This window comes from Macaca fascicularis, chromosome 12, assembly GCF_037993035.2.
Source record: "Macaca fascicularis isolate 582-1 chromosome 12, T2T-MFA8v1.1".
Classification (NCBI taxonomy): domain Eukaryota; kingdom Metazoa; phylum Chordata; class Mammalia; order Primates; family Cercopithecidae; genus Macaca; species Macaca fascicularis.
The window spans coordinates 98,043,867-98,066,598 of record NC_088386.1 but is presented as its reverse complement, the minus strand read 5'-3'; the positions used below and the strand labels follow the sequence as shown (position 1 = coordinate 98,066,598).

The 22,732-nt window shown below is 41.7% G+C and overlaps 1 protein-coding gene across 1 annotated transcript in view; it reads left to right on the top strand.

Moving 5' to 3' along the window:
• SUMO1 (small ubiquitin like modifier 1) overlaps positions 1 to 22,732 on the top strand; it is a 32,358-nt gene that overhangs the window by 7,100 nt on the left and 2,526 nt on the right. The window contains exons 2-4 of the mRNA XM_005573960.5: positions 11,758 to 11,832; positions 17,108 to 17,185; positions 20,507 to 20,578. Of these exons, the coding sequence (XP_005574017.1) occupies positions 11,758 to 11,832; positions 17,108 to 17,185; positions 20,507 to 20,578 (225 nt within the window). The remainder of the gene's footprint in view (positions 1 to 11,757; positions 11,833 to 17,107; positions 17,186 to 20,506; positions 20,579 to 22,732) is intronic.

The following is a 22,732-nucleotide window of genomic DNA, read 5'->3' as shown; positions in this document are numbered from 1 at the left end:
TTTTCATCTGAATCCACTGGGGAATGGGACGATTTTGCTTTTGTTTCTTGACCAGAAATCACTTAACCTTGAAAGTCTTGTGAGAAGACACGCAAGAAGTGGAGTCAAGCACACACCATGATGGTGGATAAAGCAAGAGAGGCCGATAATCTTTTTTTTTTGAGATGGAGTCATGCTCTGTTGCCCAGTCTGGAGTGCGGTGGTGCCGTCTCGACTCACTGCAACCTCTGCCTCCCAGGTTCAGACGATTCTCCCGCCTCAGCCACTCCAAGTAGCTGGGATTACAGGCACCCGCAATCATGCCCAGCTAATTTTTGATCTTTGTAGAGACGAGATTTCACCATGTTGGCTAGGCTGGTCCTGAACTCTTGACCTCAGGTGATCTGCCTGCCTTGGCCTTGCAAAGTGCTGGGATTACAGGCATGAGCCACTGCGCCTGGCCCAGTTAATTTTTTATTAAGACATCTTTAGCATTCCATTTTGGAATTCCCTGAAGTTGTGATTTTTTAACAAAAGATACATAATGCTGATATTCTATTAAATTAATTATATTAATTTTTTTGAGATGCAGTTTCGCTCTTGTTGCCTAGGTTGGAGTGCAATGGCGCGATCTTGGCTCACCACAACCTCCGCCTCCTGGGTTCAAGTGATTCTCCTGCCACAGCCTCCCGAGTAGCTGAGATTACAGGCATGTGCTACCATGTCCGGCTAATTTTTTTTTTTTTCTTGAGACGGAGTCTCGCTCTATCATCCAGGCTGGAGTGCAATGGCGCGATCTCGGCTCACTGCTACCTCTGCCTCCCGGTTTCAAGCATTTCTCCTGCCTCAGTCTCCTGAGTAGCTGGGATTACAGGCACGCACCACCATGCCTGGCTAAGTTTTTGTATTTTTAGTAGAGATGGGGTTTCACCGTGTTAGCCAGGATGGTCTCGATTTCCTCACCTCGTGATCCGCCTGCCTCTGCCTCCCAAAGTGCTGGGATTATAGGCGTGAGCCACTGCGCCTGGCTAATTTCATTTTTTTTTTTTTTTTAGTAAAGATGGGGCTTCTCCATGTTGGTCAGGCTGGTCTGGAACTCCCGACCTCAGGTGATCTGCCCTCCTTGGCCTCCCAAAGTGCTGGGGTTACAGGCGTGAGCCACTGCGCTTGCCCCGCCTGGCTGATACTCTGTTTCTTTAGGAGTCATGGGGAAAAGTTCACACAGATACTGTTACTGAGCACCTTTGTTTTACAGTTTAAAATTTGGATAATTCCTGCAACATGACTATGTTTACTTAAAAATACATTGTATTGGTTATATTTTTTGGCTATTTTTGCATTCAGTTGCCTTTTCTGAGCTAATGAGGATCTGAAGGAAAAGACCTGAAGGAAGGAAGGAAGGGTGGAGTTTTGTTTGCTAGGCTGGTTGTTCTTAATATCTAGGGCAGTTTTTTTTTAAAGGTTTACCAAAGAGTAATATGCCTACAAAAAAGTGCACAAGAGTGTATGGTTTGCTGAATTTTCACAAACTGAACACATCCATGCAACCAGCACTCAGATGAAGAACCGCTGTACTGACTTAACAAGTAGAATAGTTTTGTCTGTTTTTTATACAGCATGACATTTTATAAGTGAAATCATACAGTATGTACCTCTTTGTGTTGGTTCTTTTGCCCAGCACTGTTTAGAGTTTCGTTCATTATTATTGTATATAGCTGTATGTTTTTAAATCTCATTGTTGTATGGCATTCCATTGTGTGGAATGCAATACACTCAATTTACTTATTCATTCTGCTTTTGATGCCCATTGAGGAATTTTCTAGTGCTTGTTTTTAATATGAGCCAAATTGATACCTTTTTTATAGCACCTTCTATTTCAGGATTACTTTTGGACTGAATAACAGAAAATCTGATTTATTGTAGGTTAAACAAGTTTTTTTTTTTTCTTTTTCTTGTAAAACAAGAAGTGTAGACAAAAGTAGTGTAGGGCTGATGTGGTAGCTCCACAGTGCCTTCATATTTTCTTCTCCATCCCTAACAGCAGTCTTTCACTCTGGTGCTTGTCTACTTGTGGGCACAAAAAAGCTACTTTGTGTTCCAGACAGAAGAAAAGGGAGAAGCAAAGGGAAAAAGTATGTCACTTTATATCTCTTTGGCCAAAACAGCTGTAAAAGAAACTGGGAAATACTTTTTTTTTCTGGGTAAATTTAGGTTTCCCTTTGTAAGGAAGAAAGGGAAAATAGATATCAGATGGATAATTAACAGTGTCTGTCATACTTCCAAGTCTGTTTGCTGGTACTTTTGGATGCAATCAAACTGGTTTGTTCTAGGCTTAGCATAGGTCTAGACTCAAAGCGTAAGGTTTACACAACCAGTAAAATTTTTAGTTATAGTTTTTAGTTCCTGAGAAGCTATTTGTGCATGACTAGTGTTTAACTGCCATTCAGGGTTGAATGTAAATATTCAGAGGCCCAATGTGTTGACAGCTTTGACCTAAACCTTGAAGTTACGCAGTTAAATCTGGTCAGTTCTGTTCTAAATCTCTAGTACCATCTTATTAAGTTTGAACATACGCAGCACGAAGATGAAAATATACATGTATTTTTGTGTTTTTAGAATTGTGGGCCGGGTGCAGTGGCTCATGCCTGTAATCCCAGCACTTTGGGGCTGACGCGGGCGGATTGCCTGAGCGCAGGAGTTTGAGACCAGCCTGGGCAACATGGTGAAACCCTGTCTCTACCAAAACATACAAAATTTAACTGGGTATGGTGGCGTGTGCGTGTAGTCCCAGCTACTCTGGAGGTGGAGTTTGCAGTGAGTCGAGATCGTGCCACTGCACTCCAGCCTGGGTGACAGAGCAAGACTCTGTCTCTAAATAAGTAAATAAATAAATAAAATGTAATTGTGGTAAATTAAGTATGAGGGAAGTGACTTTACTGTAATTCTGAGTATTTCTCTTTTAATGGGTGCATTAGAATTATCCTGTTTAACCCTTTTTGAACTTTCTTCATTAAGAAATAAAATACACTGATATATGTAGAATTTGTTTGAAGCTTGGAGTGATTTTTTTTTTTTTTTTTTGAGACAGAGTCTTGCTCTGTTGCCCAGGCTGGAGTGCAGTGGTGCGATCTTGGCTCACTGCAAGCTCTGCCTCCTGGGTTCACGCCATTCTCCTGCTCCCAAGTGTCTGCGACTACAGGTGCCTGCCACCACGCCCAGCTCATTTTTTGTATTTTTAGTAGAGATGGGGTTTCACCATCTTGGCCAGGATGGTCTTGATCTCCTGACCTCATGATCCGCCCGCCTCGGCCTCCCAAAGTGCTGGAATTACAGGCATAAGCCACCGCGCCCGGCTGGAGTGAATTTTTAAATTTTTAAAAAATTATTTATGTTTAAATGTACTGTATATATAATGAATCCTTGTGGCCTCCTCTTGGCCTATAATCTACAGCACCCCATTATACTCCCCCATACTATTTTGAAGCCAATTCTAAATATTGTATCATTTCACCTGTAAATATTTCAGTATGTATCTTTAAAAGAGAAGGGCTTTTTCTTTTTTTAAAATTTTTATTATTATTTTTTTGAGACAGAGTCTTGCTCTGCCGCCCAGGATAGAGTGCAGTGGCGCGATCTTGACTCACTGCAAGCTCTGCCTCCTGGGTTTGGGCCATTTTTCTGCCTCAACCTCCCAAGTAGCTGGGACTACAGGTGCCCGCCACCACTCCCGGCTAATTTTTTGTATTTTTAGTAGAGATGGGGTTTCACTGTGTTAACCAGGATGGTCTCAATCTCCTGACCTCGTGATCCACCCGCCTTGGCTTCCCACAGTGCTGGGATTATAGGCGTGAGCTATCACGCCCGGCATTTTTTTTTTTTTTTTTTTTGAGACGGAGTTTCCGCTCTTGTTCCCCAGGCTGAAGTGCAATGGCGCGCAACCTCTGCCTCCTGGGTTCAAGCGATTCTCCCGCCTCAGCCTCCCTAGTATCTGGGATTACAGGCATGCGCCACCGTGCCTGGCTAATTTTGTATTTTTAGTAGAGACGGGGTTTCTCCATGTTTGACAGGCTGGTCTTGAACTCCTGACCTCAGTGATCCGCCTGCCCCAGCCTCCCAAAGTGCTGGGATTACAGGCGTGAGCCACTGTGCCCAGCCAGGGCTTTTTCTTTTAACATGACCAATATACTCTTGTCACACCTTAAAAAATGAACAGATTTGTTAATATCATCAAGTAAGAGTAAATGCATTTTTTATTTGTTTTTGGGTTTTCCTAGAATCCCTCCTCTTTCAATGAGAATGAGCAATCCAGCCGGGAGCGGTGGCTAATGCCTGTAATCCCAGCACTTTTTGGAGGCTGAGGTGGGCAGATCACCTGAGGTCAGGAATTCGAGACCAGCCTGGCTAACATGGCAAAACCCCGTCTCTACTAAAAATACAAAAATTAGCCAGGTGTGGTGGCCTGTGCCTGTAATCCAGCTACCCAGGAGGCTGAGGCAGGAGAATCGCTTGAACCCGGGAGGCAGAGGTTGCAGTGAGTTGAGATCATGCCACTGTACTGCAGCCTGGGTGGCAGAGCAAGACTCCACGTCAAAAAAAAAAAAAAAAAAAAAAAAAAAAAGCAATCCTTGTGCAGCTGGGTCCGTGACACATTGGCAGTAGTTAAGTGTGATGCTCTGTCCCTGTGACTGAATTGTCACTGTACTGACTACCAGAGTGCTTTTTTTGTCATGATCTCGGCTCACTGCAACCTCCACCTCCTGGGTTCAAGCGATTCTTGTGCCCCAGCCTCCCAAATAGCTGGGATTACAGGTGTGCACCACCACCACTTATTTTTAGTAGAGATGGGGTTTCGTCATGGGCAGCCAGGCTGCTTTTGAACTGCTGGCCTCAAGTGATCCATCTGCCTTGGCCTCCCAAAGTGCTGGGATTACAGAAGTGAGCCACTGCGCCCGGCCTCTAGAGTGCTTTTAAGCAAAGGTCTTATTCTTTTGACTTTGAAATAGCATAATAAAACCCTCCTCATGAATATTGTACATTTGAAAATGAGGACTATTGTGTTTTCCGTATCTTTTGCAGTCTAAGAGACTTTCAGTTCTCTCTTTGATCCTGTATATTCACTTAATCTTTCCATCACCCGTTTCTTCTGCTTTGGGGCTGAGTATCCTTTCTAACCAAATCACCCAGCTCTCTTTGGTGTTCTCTTTTCTTTGATGACCTAGTGTCCCAGACTCAGAGCTGAATGCTTTCACTGTTTTGTAACCAGCGTGTCATACTGTTCTGTATTGGCTGCTTTTTGCAAGGAAGAGAAGGAGAGACAGCATACAAAAGACACTGAGCTCGTTGGAGACAAACTTAGGTGTTTTTTGTACAGGATCTTCTCATTTTCAAGGCTGGTTTGTGAAAAAGAGAGAAGGTGAAAAACTTGATGACTGCCTTAAGCAAGCATGAGGCCATTAAACAAGTGGTACAAGTGATTGTTATTATAGTGGTTAAGAGTTGGGAAGACATCACCAAATGGAGTGTCTAGGGAAAGTGGCAGCTTATTTTTGGAAATTTAAAATCCAAAAATTTTAAATCCAGTTGTTCACATATTCTTATGAAATGTAGGTGAATTATCTCTTATTCTCAACTGTGAATGCAAAAAACTGAAAAGATCTGTTTGAACTGACTGTTGCATACAGAAGTATGACGCATGAGTAAGATTCTATGATACACAGAAAATAGTGCTGTCAATCTTATTTATTCAACAAACGTTTAAAAATTGCTTAGTATTTGTTTGGCACTACAGAGGTTAGAGAGGTGAAAAAACTTGGACCCTCCGCTTGTAAACTTGTAGGGAAGACAAGACATACAAACCTGTCACAGAAAACTGTTTAATAAGAATATTGAGTATCTTCAAAGTACCAGGCTCTGTGCTTGACTGGAAATACAAAGAAGAGTAAGGCATGCCAGTAAGAAACTGAAATCTGATAGAAGAGACAGATATGCAAACAAATGATTATGATAGATAAGTAAGCAGTATGGGAACATTTAAGAAGATAATCAGGGAAGTGATGTCTCGGTGGTCATGAGAGGTGAATAGAGTGGGAAAAGGCCTTCTAAGAAGAGGGGGTCAGCATGTATAGAGATAATTGAGATAAGGTAGAGGGTGCCATGTTCCAGGCATTGTAGATAGTTGTGGCTGGAGGATAGGATATTTGCTAATAGAGGGAGGAGAATAAGGTTTCACTGCTAGGCAGGGACCAGCACATGAAGGATCAGTGTATGTCAGCTAAGGAGTTTAAATTTTTTTTTTTTCTTGAGATGGAGTCTCCTTGTGTTGCCCAGGTGGGAATGCAGTGGGTGATCTTGGCTCACTGCAACCTCTGCTTCCCGGGTTCAAGCGATTCCATGCCTTAGCCTCCTGAGTAGCTGGGATTACAGGCATGTGCCACCACACCTGGCTAATAATTTTTGTATTTTTAGTAGAGACAGGGTTTCGCCATGTTGGTCAGGCTGGTGATCCACCCGCCTTGGCCTCCAAAAATGCTGGGATTACAGACGTGAGCCACTGTGCCAGGCCTAGGAGTTTGAATTTAGCCCTGAAGATTTTGAGCAGACCAGATTGCATTTTAGAGAGATGGCTCTGGTGACAGTTTGGAGAGATAATTGAAGGGAGGAAGACTGAGAACGTCAGTTATGCTATTTTTAAAATTAATTATTGTTTTTTTTAGTGACAAGGTCTTGCTCTTTTACTCAGGCTGGAGTGCAGTGGTATGATCTTGGCTCACTGCAGCCTTGACCTCATGGGGTCCAATGATCCTCCCACCTCAGCCTCCCAAGAGCTGGGACTACAGGCGTGTACCACCACGTCTGGCTAATTTTTGTATATCCTGTAGAGACAGGGTTTCACCATGTTGCCCAGGCTGGTCTCAAACTCCTGGCCTCAAGTGATCCACCTTGGCCTCCCAAAGTGCTGGGATTATGGGTGTGAGCCACTGCACCAGGCCTGTTATGTTGTTGCAGTGATGTTAATAAGCATCACTGAGTGCCTGAACTAAAGCAGTAGAAAGGAGAGAAAGGGATGGGCGTGAGAGCTAGTAAGAAATAGAATTGTCAGGCCGGGTGCTATGGGTTATGCCTGTAATTCCAGCACTTTGGGAGGCTGAGGCTGAGATGGGAGGATTGCTTGAACCCAGGAGTTTTAAGACCAGCCTGGGCAACGTAGTGAGACCCTGTCTCTAAAACAAAAACAAAAACAAAAAAACCCAGAATTGTCAGAATGAAGAGTGATGTTAAATATGAAGTTTAATGTTTAAAAGCAGAAGAGGAGCCAAAGATGACCCCGGAATTTCTGTTGTTGGCAGCTGGTTGTATGGTAACCATTTATTGTAATTGGCAATCCAGGAAGAGTTATAATTTGTGTTGATTTTGGTTTTTAGAAAGTGGAGTTAAAACTGACCCAGGAGTTAGAGATAATGATTTGGTTTGGGACACTTTCATACTGAAGTACCCAAGGAGTATATTCAGGCACTTGGATAAATGAGTGTGAAACTCATAAAGGTTAGAGGGAATGATTGAGTTATTAGTATCTGAGAACAGTTGGAATCACGGGTCACCAGGGAGACAGAGAAAAGTAGAGGATTGAAGACACAGAATTCAGATGAAACCCAGCATTGAAGGAAATTACAGAAATGAAGAGAGAACCTAATCTTGGCAGCCAAAGGTGGAGAGTTTTCAAAGTAAAACTCATCAGTGTTTGTTGTTTGAGTTACAGATGAAATTTGAAAGTGTCCATTGGATTTAGCAATAAAGAGTCCACCTGCTAACCGTTGGTGAGGAGAGTGTAAAGTGGAATGGTGAGGGCGTAAACCACATTACAGTAGGTTGACAGTGAAAGTGGGGATAGCAAAAGCTGAATACTCTTTAAGAAGTTTGATTTTGAAAAAAGGTGAGAACTGGCTGGGTGTGGTGGCTCACGCCTGTAATCCCAGCACTTTGGGAGGCCAGGCGGGTGGATCACGAAGTCAGGAGATCGAGACCATCCTAGCTAATACAGTGAAACCCCATCTCTACTAAAAATACAAAAAATTAGCCGGGTGTGGTGGCACACACCTGTAATTCCAGCTACTTAGGAGGCTGAGGCAGGAGAATTGCTTGAATCTGGGAGGTGGAGGTTGCAGTGAGCCGAGATTGTGCCACTGCACTTCAGCCTGGGCAACAGAGCAAGACTCCATCTCAAAACAACAACAATAACAACAAAAGGTGAGAAAAACAACTAGAGAAGTAAGGTCAAGGGAGAGTATTTTTAAGTGGAGAATAAATGCCATAGAATATATGAATAAATTGCAAATAGGAGCATTAAAGGAAGATATTAATATCATTTGGAAGGTTGGGGGAGTGCTCTGGTTCATAGACCAGTTTTAAAAAATACTGGACTTGGCCTGGCATGGTGGCTCATGCCTGTAATCCCAGCACTTTGGTAGGCCAAGGTGGTCAGATCACTTGAGGCCAGAAGTTCAAGAGCAACCTGGGCCAATGTGATGAAACCCTGTCTCTACTAAAAATACACACACACAAAATTGCTGGGCGTGGTGGTGCATACCTGTAATCCCAGCTATTCAGGTGGTTGAGGGATGAGAAAGTCGCTTGAACCTGGGAGTCAGAGGTTGCAGTGAGCCGAGATCACAGCCTTGCACTCCAGCCTGGGTGATAGAGTGAGACTCTGTCTCAGAAAAGAGAAAAAAAGAAGCAGGCCAGGCATAGTGGCTCAAGCCTGTAATCCCAGCACTTTGGGAGGCCGAGGTGGATGGATCACCTGAGGTTAGGTGATCGAGACCAGCCTGGCCAACATGGGGAAATCCTGTCTCTACTGAAAGTACAAAAATTAGCCGGGCATGGTGGCATACTCCTGTAATCCCAGCTACTTGGGAGGCTGAGGCAGGAGAACCGCTTGAACCCAGGAGGCAGAGGTTGCAGTGGGCCAAGATTGCGCCATTGCATTCCAGGCTGGGCAGCAAGAGCGAAAATCTGTCTACAAAAAAAAAAAAAAAAAAAGAAAGAAAGAAAAAAAATACCGGATTTAAGTTCATGTGTGAGGTAGATATCCTTGAGGTGATTTCAAGAGAGGCCGAGAGAGGATATATATGTATATTCCAGGTAAATGAAACTAGGAACGCAAAGGGCTGAAGTTGAAGTAATGCTAATGGACATATTCAGGGAACAGCAAATAGTCCAATTGAACAGAATCTTTGGGTTTGTAAAGTGAGTGATGAGAGAAAAATGGGAATTGAGCTTGATTGTGGAAGCACAGAATGTCATGCTATAGAGTTAGGTTATAGGCCCTAAAGTACTGGAAGGTATTTATGCTTTTTTATCTGAGTAGTTGTAGGATTGGAGAAGCTGGGCTTTAGGAGAATGCTGAAGCACTGAGGATGATGGAGGGGAGGAGGGGAAGAATTCTTTTGTGCTGAGTGGCCACTATAGCTACCCTGTCTAGGAGACACAGGAGCAGAGCCACTCCTGTTGTGCTGATATATTGCTGCTAGGGGAGGGGGCTGTCCTTTGTGCTCACTTAAACAAAGCTTAAGGCCTCCTCTCCTTCCAGTTACGGAGGACTCAGGGCTTGGTTGCTGCTTATTGCCCTTCACTGCATGGAATAAGCTGTCTTTGCCTTCTAGATACTTAGAGGAAGCAGCAGCTGTGTACTATGAATATAATTCATAGAAATGTGGAGAGACTATATTTGAGGACAGTCTTCTAGTTTTCAGGTGAAATACTGTCTCACTGAAGAAGGTTAATTTTGCCTGCTGCCATAATAGTCAGTAGTCAGCAAATGTTGAAAGCACTGCAGAATGAAAAACCGGCAGGGATTCATACTAATGAAATCAGTTCTGTTATCTAAGCATTTCCCTAGACTCCAGCCTGTGTTTTAAAGTTGAAAGCTGCTTCTAGTTTAATATGTTCTTTTAATTGTTGAATGTTAAAGAATTTTGTATTTTAAGTTACTGGCATGAGATACACAGGTAATGGTTATGGTTATTCTTATCAAATATGGATTAACTGCTTGACATTATTATGAATAATAAGGTATATATCTAAATAAGTGGGTAATTTGGTGGCCAAACTAAGGTGTAGCACATAGAGAAAAAAAACTACTTCTTTAGTACATTATTCATGAAATTTTCCAAGGTACCCCCTTTACTAAAAATGATTTGCTTATTCTTGAGATACTTCATGGTGAAGTTGTTTCTGAATAAATTCAGAAATTTATTCTGTTAACCTCATTTTCATTTCAGTACCTCTTTATTTGAAATTGTTTTGCAACTGTGTTTTTGTGATCCTTTTTTTAAAAGAGATGAGGTCTTGCTATGTTGTCCAGGTTGGCCTCCAACTCCTGGGCTCTCAAGCAGTCCTACTGCCACAGCCTCTCAAGTATCTTGTCTTCCTATTTTTATCTCCTCTTTTAAACTTAAGCATTATGCTTCGGATAGTCTAAAATAATTGATTACATAAAACTGATTTGTTTTGACTCCAGAGTACATTAGGCTAATACTTTCTTATTTGATTTTTCCTTTCTTTCTTTTTTTTTTTTTTTTTTTGAGACGGAGTCTCACTCTGTCGCCCAGGCTGGAGTGCAGTGGCCGGATCTCAGTTCACTGCAAGCTCCGCCTCCCGGGTTCACGCCATTCTCCTGCCTCAGCCTCCGGAGTAGCTGGGACTACAGGCGCCCGCCACCTCGCCTGGCTAGTTTTTTGTATTTTTTAGTAGAGATGGGGTTTCACCGGATTAGCCAGGATGGTCTTGATCTCCTGACCTTGTGATCCGCCCGTCTCGGCCTCCCAAAGTGCTGGGATTACAGGCTTGAGCCACTGCGCCCGGCTGATTTTCCTTTCTAAATAGCCTTGCTTGGCTGGGCACTGTGCCTCACACCTGTAATCCCAGCAGGTGTGGGAGGCTGAGCTGGGCAGATTACCTGAGGTCGGGAGTTTGAGACCAGCCTGACCAACACAGAGAAACTCCAGCTCTACTAAAAATACAAAATTAGCCAGGTGTGGTGGTGCATGCCTGTAATCCCAGCTACTCGGGAGGCTGAGGCAGGAGAATTGCTTGAACCCCGGAGGCGGAGGTTGCGGTGAGCTGAGATCACGCCATTGCACTCCAGCCTGGGCAACAAGAGCGAAACTCCGTCTCAAAAAATAATAATAAATAAATAAAAATAAATAAATAATAGCCTTGCTTATGCTAATATGATTAATTTACATTTCTTAGTACAGTTTTGTAGTTAAAGTAAACTCCTCATGATAGGCTGTGAGAAGATAATCTTGGATTCAGAATGTTTGTCTAAAAATTCATGGAGGATGGACTCCCTCTGTGCTGGTGAGAGTTGGCTGCAGGGCAGTTGTTTGCAAGTTGTTCCTCTGGCCAGCAGCATCAGTACCACCTGGTAATTTGTTAGAAACAGAGTCTTATCATAGATGTGCTGAATAAGAAACTGGGGCTTGGGCCCAGCAGTTTGTTTAACATGTCCTTCAGGTGATTTTGATGCGTGGTAAAGTTTTAGACCATTACTATGCGGTATTATAATAAAAGAGACCCCTTTCTTGATTTCTAGTGAATGGTATTTGGGACAGTAATTGACTTAGGATCTTTTTTTCTGAATCGACTGGCATGGAAAGAAATGCTCTTTGTATTCTCAGGTGCAGATTTTGCACCCTGAATGAAAGTAATGGATACTTATAAGTGAGTAATTAAAATAGCATGTAGGAACTTTGATCTTGAAATTTAATTTTCTTTCAGGAGGCAAAACCTTCAACTGAGGACTTGGGGGATAAGAAGGAAGGTGAATATATTAAACTCAAAGTCATTGGACAGGTGAGTTTCATTGTTTTTCTCTTTTGACTCCCCTTCAATGTGAATACTTTTTCACAGGAAAAAAAATTATTTAAGGCAATTTATTTAAAAATGACTATGTATGCATTTTAATTTACTGTGTATGCGTCTGTTAGAGGTAGAAGAAGCCGATACTGTTTTTTAAATTACTCTGCCAGGCAGTTTTAGATCACCTTAATTTTTCCAAATAGGAACGTTTTCTTGGTTAGTGTGCTTCAGGGACAAGTACAGTGAATACTATTAAGTGATAAGGCTAGGGCCAACCTTGAGTAAAAGGCTTGTCAGCCCTTTTGCCGACCCTTTCCCCTTTTCTGGCCCCCTATTTCCCTAGAGTCTAGTCTGTATCTTATTGACTCTGAAATGTTAATTAAGGTTAGCTAACAACTGTTGGAGGAATGAGTCTGCATAGTTATGTGGGTTTTCTAAAGGACAAAAGACAGAGAATTGGTGGAATGGTGGACTCGCCCAGGCTGGAGTGCAGTGGTACTTCCATTGAAGTGTGACAGTACCATTTCCCTATATTCTCCCAAACATGGGATACTACCAGTCGTTAAATTTTGTTCACATATGCTAGGTAAAACATTCTTGTTTATTTTTCATTTACCTAATTATTAATAAGATATAATTTTTTGGTCTGCTACATTTATATTCTTTTAATTGTGTTCATACCCTTTTCCCATTTTTCTGTGATTATCTTATTTTGAAGACTTTTATTTTTTATTTTCAACATTAAAAAAAATTTTTTTTTTTTGAAATGGTGTTGTGCTCTTGTTGCCAGGCTGGAGTGCAGTGGCGCGATCTTGGTTCACTGCAACCTCCACTTCCGGGTTCAAGCGATTCTCCTGCCTTAGTCTCCCGAGTAGCTGGGACTACAGGCGCCTGCCACGAAGCCCAACTAATTTTTTTTTGTATTTTTAGTAGAAACGGGGTTTCCCCATGATGGTCAGGCCAGTCTCGAACTCCTGACCTCAGGTGATGCACCTGCCTCGGCCTCCCAAAGTGCTTGCAAATGCTGGGATTACAGCCGTGAGCCACCATGCCTGGCCTTATTTTGAAAACTTTTAAAAGCTATAATTCACATACTATAAAATTCACTATTTTAAAGTATATAATTCAGTGACTTTAGTATATTCACAAGTGTGTGCAGCCATCACCACTGCCAATTCCAGAACATTTGCATTACCCCAAAAAGACACCCTGTACCCATTAGCAGTCGTTCCCCATCCTATTTCCTCCAGCCAGTGACAACCACGATTCTACTTCCTGTCTCTATGGGTTTGCCTTTTCTGGACATTACATATAAATGGAATCATAAGATATATGGCTTTTTTTTTTCTTTTCTTTTTTTTTTTTTTGAGGCAAGAGTCTTGCTCTGTTACCCAGTCTGGAGTGCAGTGGCCTGATCTCAACTCACTGTGACCTCCACCTCCTGGGTTCAAGCAGTCCTCCTGCCACAGCCTCCTAATACTGGGATTTCAGGTGTACACCACCATGCCCAGCTCATTTCTGTATTTTTAGTAGAGACGGGGTTTCACCATGTTGGCCAGGCTGGTCTCAAACTCCTGACCTCAGATGATCTGCCTACCTCGGCCTCCCAAAGTGTTGGGATTACAGGCATGAGCCACTATGCCTAGCTTTGATATGTGGCTTTTTATTCTGGTTTGTTTCATCTTCTTTTCTTTCTTGCTTCCCTTGCTTCCCTGCTTCTCTCCCCCTCCCTCCCCTTCCCCCCCACCCCTACCCTATCCCCCCCAACCTCCTCTCCCTCTCCAGGGGTGTTGCTGTGTTGCTCAGGCTGGTCTTGAACTCCTGGGCTTAAGTCATCTCCCACTTTGGCCTAAAGTGCTGGGATTATAGGTGTGAGACACTATGCCTGGCCTGGCTTCTTTCTTTTAGCATGTTTTCAAGGTTCATTCATGGTGTAGCATGTATCAGTACTGTATTCCTTTTAATGGCTGAATTCTGTTCCATTGTATGGGGAGAATATATTTCATTTTCCATTTATCAGTTGATGGATATTTAGTTTGTCTCCATATTTTGGCTACTATTAATATGTTGCTGTGAACATTTATGTGTGTTTTTGCATGGACGTATGTTTTTAGCTCCCTTGGATATATACCTAGGAGTGGAATTTCTGGGTCTAGTATGCAACTGTATGTTTTACTTTTTGAGGAACTGCTGAATTGTTTTAGCAGTGGCCCTACCATCTTAGGTTCCTAGCAGCAACATGTGAGGGTTTCAGTTTTTCCATATTCTGGTCAACACTTGTAATTATCCATCTGTTTGATTATAATCCTAGTGGGTGTGAAGTAGTATCTCACTGTGGTTTCAACTTGCACTTTCCTGATGGCTAATAATGCCAAGCATTTTTCTATGTACTTATTGGCTGTTAGTACATCTTCTTTGGAAAAATGAAGATCTTTAGATCTTTTGCCCATTTTTAAATTAGGTTAGTTGTCTTTTTATTGTTGAGTTGTAATATGTCTTTTATTCTGGGTATTATACCTTTATCATATATATGATTTGCATAGATTTTCTCCTATCTTTGAGTTGTCTTTTCACTTTCTTGATTTTATTCTTTGCAGTATAAAGTTTTTCATTTTGGTGAATTAAGTTCATCTGTATTTTCTTTTGTTGCTTGTAATTTATCTAAGAAACCATTGCCTAATCCGGGGTCACAAAGGTTTACGCTTGTGTTTTAAGAGTTTTAAGGCTGGGTGCAATGGCTCACTCCTATAATCTCAGCACTTTGGGAGGCTGAGGTGGGCAGATTGCTTGAGCTCAGGAGTGGAGACCAGCCTGGGCAACATGGCGAAACCCCATCTCTACAAAAAATATAAAAAATTCGTCGGGCATGGTGGCACATGCCTGTAGTCCCAGCTACTCAGGAGGCTGAGCGGGAAGAATCACTTGTGCCTGGGAGGTCAAGGCTGCAGTGAGCTGTGATCACATGACTGCACTCCAGTCAGGGTGACAGAGTGAGACCCTGTCTCAAAAAAAAAAGAAAAGTTTTATGGTTTTATTTATAGTTTTAGCTCTTACATTTAAATCTTTAATCATTTTGAGTAATTTTTGTATGGGTGTTTGTCCCAGAGCATTAGTTGAAAAGACTGTCCTTTTCTCACTGAATTGTTCTGGTATCCTTGTCAAAAAATTGACTATAGATATAAGGGTTTATTTCTTGGCTCTCAAATTTTATGACATTGATCTATATGTCCATATGCTGTGGAATATCTTTTTAAGAATTATTAATTTGTGGGATTTTAAAAAACATTGTCTTCATTTTCCTTGTCTGTTACATGTTATGAACATTTCCTCCAGTATGTCTTAACTTTTGTTTATGGCATCTTTTACTATACAGACGTTTTATGTTTTTATTAAGTCAAATTTATCCACCTGTTTTTTTTTTAACGGTTTTTAGGTTAAAATCATGCTTTGCAATAGGGCATCCCAAGACCAAGATTAGGGGAAAAAAATTCTCCCTTGAGGGGAATATATTGAGAATTTTATTTTATTTTTTGATGCAGAGCCTTGTTCTGTCGCCCAGGCTGGAGTGCAGTGATACTTCCAACTCACTGCAACGTCCACCTCCCGGGTTCAAGCAATTCTCCTGCCTCAGCCTCCCGAGTAGTTGGGATTACAAGCAACTGCCACTACACCCGGCTAATTTTTTATATTTTTAGTAGAGATAGGGCTTCATCATGTTGGCCAGGCTGGTCTTGAACTCCTGACCTTGTGATCTGCCCGGCTCGACCTCCCAAAGTGTTGGGATTACAGGCGTGAGCCACTGCGTCTGGCCAAAAAAATTTTAATGTTAGCTCTTTAATTCATCTGGAAGTGATTTTTCTTTTTTTTGAGACGGAGTCTCACTCTGTTGCCCAGGCTGGAGTACGGTGGCGAGATCTCAGTTCACTGCAACCTCCGCCTCCTGGGTTCAAGCGATTCTCCTGCCTCACCCTCCCGAGTAGTTGGGATTACAGGCATGCGCCACGACGCCTGGCTAATTTCTTTTGTATTTTTAGTAGAAATGGCGTTTTACCATGTTGGTCAGGCTGGTCTCGAACTCCTGAACTCAAATAATCTGCCAGCCTTGGCCTCCAAAAGTGTTAGGATTACAGGCATGAGCCACCATGCCCAGCCTGGAAGTGATTTTAATGTATAGCATGAGGCTTGCTGTAGAATTTTATCTGTTTATGAAATGATCTATATGGAGATAATTTTATTTCTTCATAGTTACAGTCACAAGCAAAAATATTGTAAATGTGCAGCTTCTGCAAATACACATTTGTGAATGTAGTTATGAAGTTTGGCTTTGAAATTTTAATTATGCAAGTACCAGTATTTTTTTCTGATGATTGGCTGATAGTTTGTTTCACAATCTGAGTAAAATAAAAGAATTTTTCATCCCACAAATCAGTTTGACTAACTCAGGTTGTTACTCATTTTACTAATGTGAGAGAAACCAGATTCCATGTGATTTTTTTTTTTTGAGATGGAGTCCTGCTCTGTCGCCCAGGCTGGAGTGCAGTGGCGCGTTCTTGGCTCACTGCAATCTCCACCTCCTGGGTTCAAGCAATTCTTCTGCCTCAGTCTCCTGAGTAGCTGAGACTACAGGTGTGCACCACCGTACCTGGCTAATTTTTGTATTTTTAGGAGAAACGGGTTTTCACAATATTGGCCAGGCTGGTCTTGAACTCCTGACCTTGTGATCCGCCTGCCTCGGCCTCCCAGAGTGCTGGGATTACAGGCGTGAGCCACCGCGCTCAGCCCCATGTGGTGATTTTTTTATGGCAGGAATAAATTTCTCAGTCTCTTATTTTATAGTATATGCTTTTCTCCTACGTGACCACCTTCAGTGACACTTCACTTGGGGGGACAGACTTTTTGTTTTGAGTTGCTATTGGGATAAATAAAAGATGTGATGGTTCATCTTTTATTTTGAGAATAGAATGGCCATGCAGTAATAAAGGAATGCATTTACTTAGGCTTTTACTTATACTGATAATTTTAACACTCAAGACTGATTAACTTTGTTTTACTCAGTTTCTTTTGTAATGGGTATACAGTAGCTTTGAGGATGATTACAGTGTTTTAAGAAAACCTGTTAAGAATGCTAAAAAGAATATTGTGGTGGAAAAATACAGGTTACAAAGTTTATGTTTCTATTTGCACTATATTTGTAATTAAATAGTTTGGTTCAAGTAAAGCAAATGGTTTATACAAAGAGGGATAATTTTTTTCTCTTTTATGTCCTTAGGATAGCAGTGAGATTCACTTCAAAGTGAAAATGACAACACATCTCAAGAAACTCAAAGAATCATACTGTCAAAGACAGGTTTGTCCATTTTGGTATTAAGTACAATGCTTTGTTGTTAATTTTTCTTTCTTTTTTTTTTTATAGAAGGTTGTCAAAAGAAAAATCCTGTTTTATTTCACCATTAGCAACTCAAGGAAAACACTCATCATTTCTTGTACCCTGTTTAATTGCTTTTTTTTGTCCTGTGGCCCATTTTAAAGTTTAAATTCGTAAGATGTGGAACTAGTTTGAAAAGTAACTCAGAATTGTAAAGAGAGCTCAAATGAATGTTTCTGTCTTGATGGCTTACCAGTATATACAGCAAGAAAGGGAAGTAATTTTTTGGTGATTACTATGAATTTTTTTTGTAATTCTAATCATGAGTGTTTAGCCAATGTTAAATTTAAGTAGTAGTATTATTAGTATATTATCTCTTTTTTTTTTTGAGACGGAGTTTTGCTCTTGTTGCCCAGGCTAGAGTGCAGTAGCGCGATCTAGGCTCACTGCAACCTCCGCCTCCTGAGTTCAAGTGATTCTCCTGCCTCAGCCTTCCAAGTAGCTGAGTTTACAGGCATGCACTACCACACCCAGCTAATATTGTATTTTTAGTAGAGATGGGGTTTCTCCATGTTGGTCAGGCTGGTCTCTAACTCCGGACCTCAGGTATCCGCCCACCTCGGCCTCCCAAAGTACTGGGATTACAGGTGTGAGCCACCACGCCTGGCCTTATAAAATAGGTTTTGAAAATAAATGTAATTGGAATTAGTATGAGACAATCAAGATATATTTTAAGTGAAATTATGATTTAATAGGCAAGAAATATATGTTTAATCAGTCTGTTAAATTGAATTATAGGCCGGGTACAGTGGTCACGCCTGTAATCCCAGCACTTTGGGAGCCTGAGGTGGGCAGATCACCTGAGGGCACGAGTTCAAGACCAGCCTGGCCAACATGGCAAAACCTTGTTTCTACTAAAAATACAAAAATTAGCCAGGTGTGGAGGCACCTGCCTGTAATCCCAGCTACTTGGGAAGCTGAGGCAGGAGAATCACTTGAATCTGCGAGGCAGAGGTTTCAGTGAGCTGAGCTCATGCCACTGCACTCCAACCTGGGTGACAGAGCAAGACTCCATCTCAAAAAAAAAAAAAAGAAAAAAGAAAAAAAAATTGAATTATATTACATAATATTAACTCAGGTATTGTGAGTTTTATTTTTATTTATTTATTTATTTGAGATGGAGTCTTGCTCTGTTGCCCAGGCTGGAATGCAGTGGTGCGATCTCAGCTCACTGTAACCTGCAGCTCCCTGGTTCAAGCGATTCTCCTGCCTCAGTCTCCCTAGTAGCTGGGATTACAGGCATGCATCACCACTCCCGGCTAATTTTTGTATTTTTACTAGTAGTGGGGTTTCACCATGTTGGTCAGGCTGGTCTCGAACTCCTGACCTCGTGATCTGCCCGCCTCGGCCTCCCAAAGTACTGAGATTACAGGCGTGAGCCACCGTGCCCGGCCTATAGATTTCATGTTTAGAAGATTTGCTTTTAACAGTTTAAATTTGTAACTAACATAAAAATAACATAAGAAAGAGAGACTAGGTGTTAGGATAAGTAAAACAATAAGCATTTTTGTCTTTTTCTGTTTTTGTAGATTTTAATTGTCTGACTTAATAAAATCTCATTAATTGGGGTTCAGCTACTTCACATTTGTAATAATTTGGGTGTTAAAATTGAGATGAAATTCATCAGGGGAGAAAAACATTTATTGAAATCTCAATTATGTGTACTGTGCCATAAGTATTTAAGATACATTGTCGGCCGGGCGCAGTGGCTCACGCCTCTAATCCCAGCACTTTGGGAGGCTGAGGCAGGCAGATCACAAGGTCAGGAGTTCGAGACCAGCCTGACCAACATGGTGAAACCCCGTCTGTACTAAAAATACAAAAATTAGCTGGGCATGGTGGCGCACACCTGTAATCCCAGCTATTTGGGAGGCTGAGGCAGAAGAATCATTTGAACCCAGGAGGCGGAGGTTGCAGTGAGCCGAGATCTTGCCATTGCACTCCAGCCTGGGTGGCAGAGTGAGACTCCGTGTCAAAAAAAAAGAAAAAGATTCATTGTCATTTAATTTTCATAACTCTGAAGAAAATTCATACAGTCTTTACACCCCCCATCTATAGGCCAGGGAAATTTTTTTTTTTTTTTTTTTTGAGACAGAGCCTCAGTGTGTTGCCTAGGCTACAATGCAGTGGTGCCGTCTTAGCTCACTGCAACCTCCACCTCCTGGACTCAGGTGATTCTCATGCCTTAGTCTCCTGAGTAGCTGGAATTACAGGCACCTGCCACCAGGCCTGGCCAATTTTCGTATTTTTATTTTTTTTGTATTTGTATTTTTTTTTTTAGACAGGTCTTGCTCTGTCACCCAGGTTGGAGTGCAGTGACACGACCTTGGCTCACTGCAACCTCCACCTCCCAGGTTCAAGTGATTCTTCTGTCTCAGTCTCCTGAGTAGCTGGGATTACAGGTGCGTGCCACCTTGCTGGGCTAATTTTTATATTTTTGGTAGAGATGGGGTTTCACCATGTTGGCCAGGCTGGTCTCGAACTCCTGACCTCAAGAGACTCACCCGCCTCGGCCTCCCAAAGTGCTGGGATTACAGGCTGAACTACCGCGCCTGCCCCATAATTTTTGTATTTTTAGTAGAGACAGTTTCATTATGTTGGCCAGGCTGGTCTCAAACTCCTGACCTCAAGTGAGCCATCTCTCCCCTTTCAGCTATTTTTGTTGAAGAGCGATTAGAAAAATGTATACTAATATATTTTGTAATATTTGTGGTGCTATCTGTGCCATTCAGGTTTATGGTAGATTAGCTAGCTAGCCATTTGTGCTTTACCAAATTTTATGATTTAATCTGTTTAAAACCAATTTTTGCCAGTATAGTTTGAAGCTAGTGAGGGTGCTCATCCAGTTTCTGATCTGATCTTTTATGCTAGCTTACAGATTTAGGGCAAAATGAATTGAGTAGTGGTCAAGAGCACAGGCTTAGAAACAGGTTTGGGCTTAAATTCTTCGCTAGCTCCAAGCCTTAGGTTCCCTAGCTGTAACATGAAAATAAGGTGATAATACCTACCTTCCAGGGTTATTGTGTTTAACACTTATGATTTTGTATGTAAAGAATTGGTACAGGGACGGCCTTGCAAATAGTTGCTACTCAGTATATGTTATTTATGATTGAATTAGCTAATTTTATTTTCTATGTAGTGTTCTAAGGCTTTCATGCTTGCTTTTTGTGCATCAAAGTTACCATTATGTTTTCTAAGATTTGTGTGTGTATGTATATATTATTATTATCTTTACCTTTTTAGGGCGTTCCAATGAATTCACTCAGGTTTCTCTTTGAGGGTCAGAGAATTGCTGATAATCATACTCCAAAAGAAGTGAGTATACTTTTTTCCTGAGTCAAGAAAAAATTTAAATTCTCCTTTGAGCAGTTTTGTTCACTGGTATTAAACTGTCCTTTTCTTGAATATTCTCTGATTTAAATGGCATATCTTTTGTCGGAGGGAAGAAATAATGTTTTGGGTTGAACTTCCCATATAGTGCCTTCAAAAGTGCCAATAAAAAGGGCAGTGGAAACAAAATGAGTACTGAAGTTGTCATAGGGCACATGCTACATTGTTTTTGAAGATGGACAAATGTTCCTCAGATTTGGTAAATTTCTGGTATACTTTCATGGTGATGGTAACATTAATGGCTGGATTTTGATTTTTGACCTATTTTGAGAATGTTAATACAGAAGCATAGTGTATATTAATATATTTGGCTCTGTCATCTTGTTTTATCCTTTTTTTTAATGCTTCTCTGTCTTCATTTAAGTTTTTTTTTTTTTTTTTTTTTTTTTTTTGAGACGGAGTCTCGCTCTGCCACCCAGGCTGGAGGTGCAGTGGCACGATCTTGGCTCACTGCAAGCTCTGCCTCCCGGGTTCACGCCATTCTCCTGCCTCAGCCTCCGTAGTAGCTGGGACTACAGGCGCCCACCACCATGCCTGGCTAATTTTTTGCATTTTTTAGTAGAGACGGGGTTTCACTGTGTTAGCCAGGATGGTCTCGATCTCCTGACCTTGTGATCTGCCCGGCTCAGCCTCCCAAAGTGCTGGGATTACAGGTGTGAGCCACCACGCCTGGCCTTAATTTTTTTATTCTATGAGCGGTTTTCTTTGCTTTTATATTCCACCCATCTTCCCTCTATAGAGATATCTCAAAGTAGTGTGTGTGTGTGTGTATCTATATACATAGATTCCCATCATATACAGAGTAACATTACTGATATTTCTGATAGTGGGAACAATATAGGGTTATTGGTTTTTTATTTTGAAAACATTTCAAACTTACTGAATTGTGAGAATAGTATAATACTCCCCTGTATATCTGTTCCTTGGATTCACCAATTAAAATTGCATAGCATTTGGGTCAGGCACGGTGGCTAGTACTTGTAATCCTAGTACTTTGGGAGGCCAAGGTGGGTGGATTGCTTGAGTCCTGGAGTTTGAGACCAATCTAGGCAATATGATGAAAACCCGTCTCTACTAAAAATAAAAAATTTGTCCGGGTGCAGTGACTTAACCTGTAATCACAGCACTTTGGGAGGCCAAGGCGGGCGGATCACGAGGTCAGGAATTTGAGACTAGTCTGACCAATATGGTGAAACCCCGTCTCTACTAAAAATACAATAATTAGCCGGACGTGGTGGCGTGCGCCTGTAGTCCCAGCTACTTGGGAGGCTGAAGCAGAAGAATCGCTTGAACCCGGGGGACAGAGGTTGCAGTGAGCCGAGATCATGCCACTGCACTCCAGTCTGGGCAACAGAGTGAGACTCTGTCTCAAAAAAGAAAAAAAAAAAGAAAAAAAATTAACTAGGCTTAGTGGTACATGCTTGTAGTCCCAGCTACTAGGAGGGCTGAGGTGGAAGGATCACTTGATCTCAGGAGGTTGAGGCTGCAGTGAGCCCTGGTCATGTCACTGTGCTCCAGCCTAGGTGACAGAGTGAGAACCTGTCTCAAAAATAAATAAATAAAAATAAAATAAAATAAAATAACATTGTGCAGCATTTGATAGCTGGGATTGGTGGTGCATGCCTATAGTTCTAGCTACTTGGGAGGCTGAAGTAGGAGGATCGCTTGAGTGAGCCCAAGAGTTCCAGATGAGCCTGGAAACAGAGCGAGGAGTCCTCTGTCTCAAAAAAAAAAAAAAAGTATGTTTTTCTAGTATGACTACTAGAATGTAGTCATAGCTCACTGCAGCCACAAACTCCTGGGCTCAAGCAATCCTAACTATCATTGTCAGCCTCCTGAATAGCTGGGATTATAAGCATGTGCCACCATGCTCTGCTCACTTTTAAATTTTTTATAGAGATGGAGTCTCCCTGTGTGCCCAGGCTTTGATCACTTAGTTTAAGTGTTGTCTTTTTTTTTTTTTTTAATTTTGTAGTTAACTGTTTTTCCTGTTACAATTAAGTAATTTGAGGGGACACACTTTGAAACTATGCAAATATCCCCTTTCTCATGAAATTTTCCCCTTAGGTTTAGTATCCA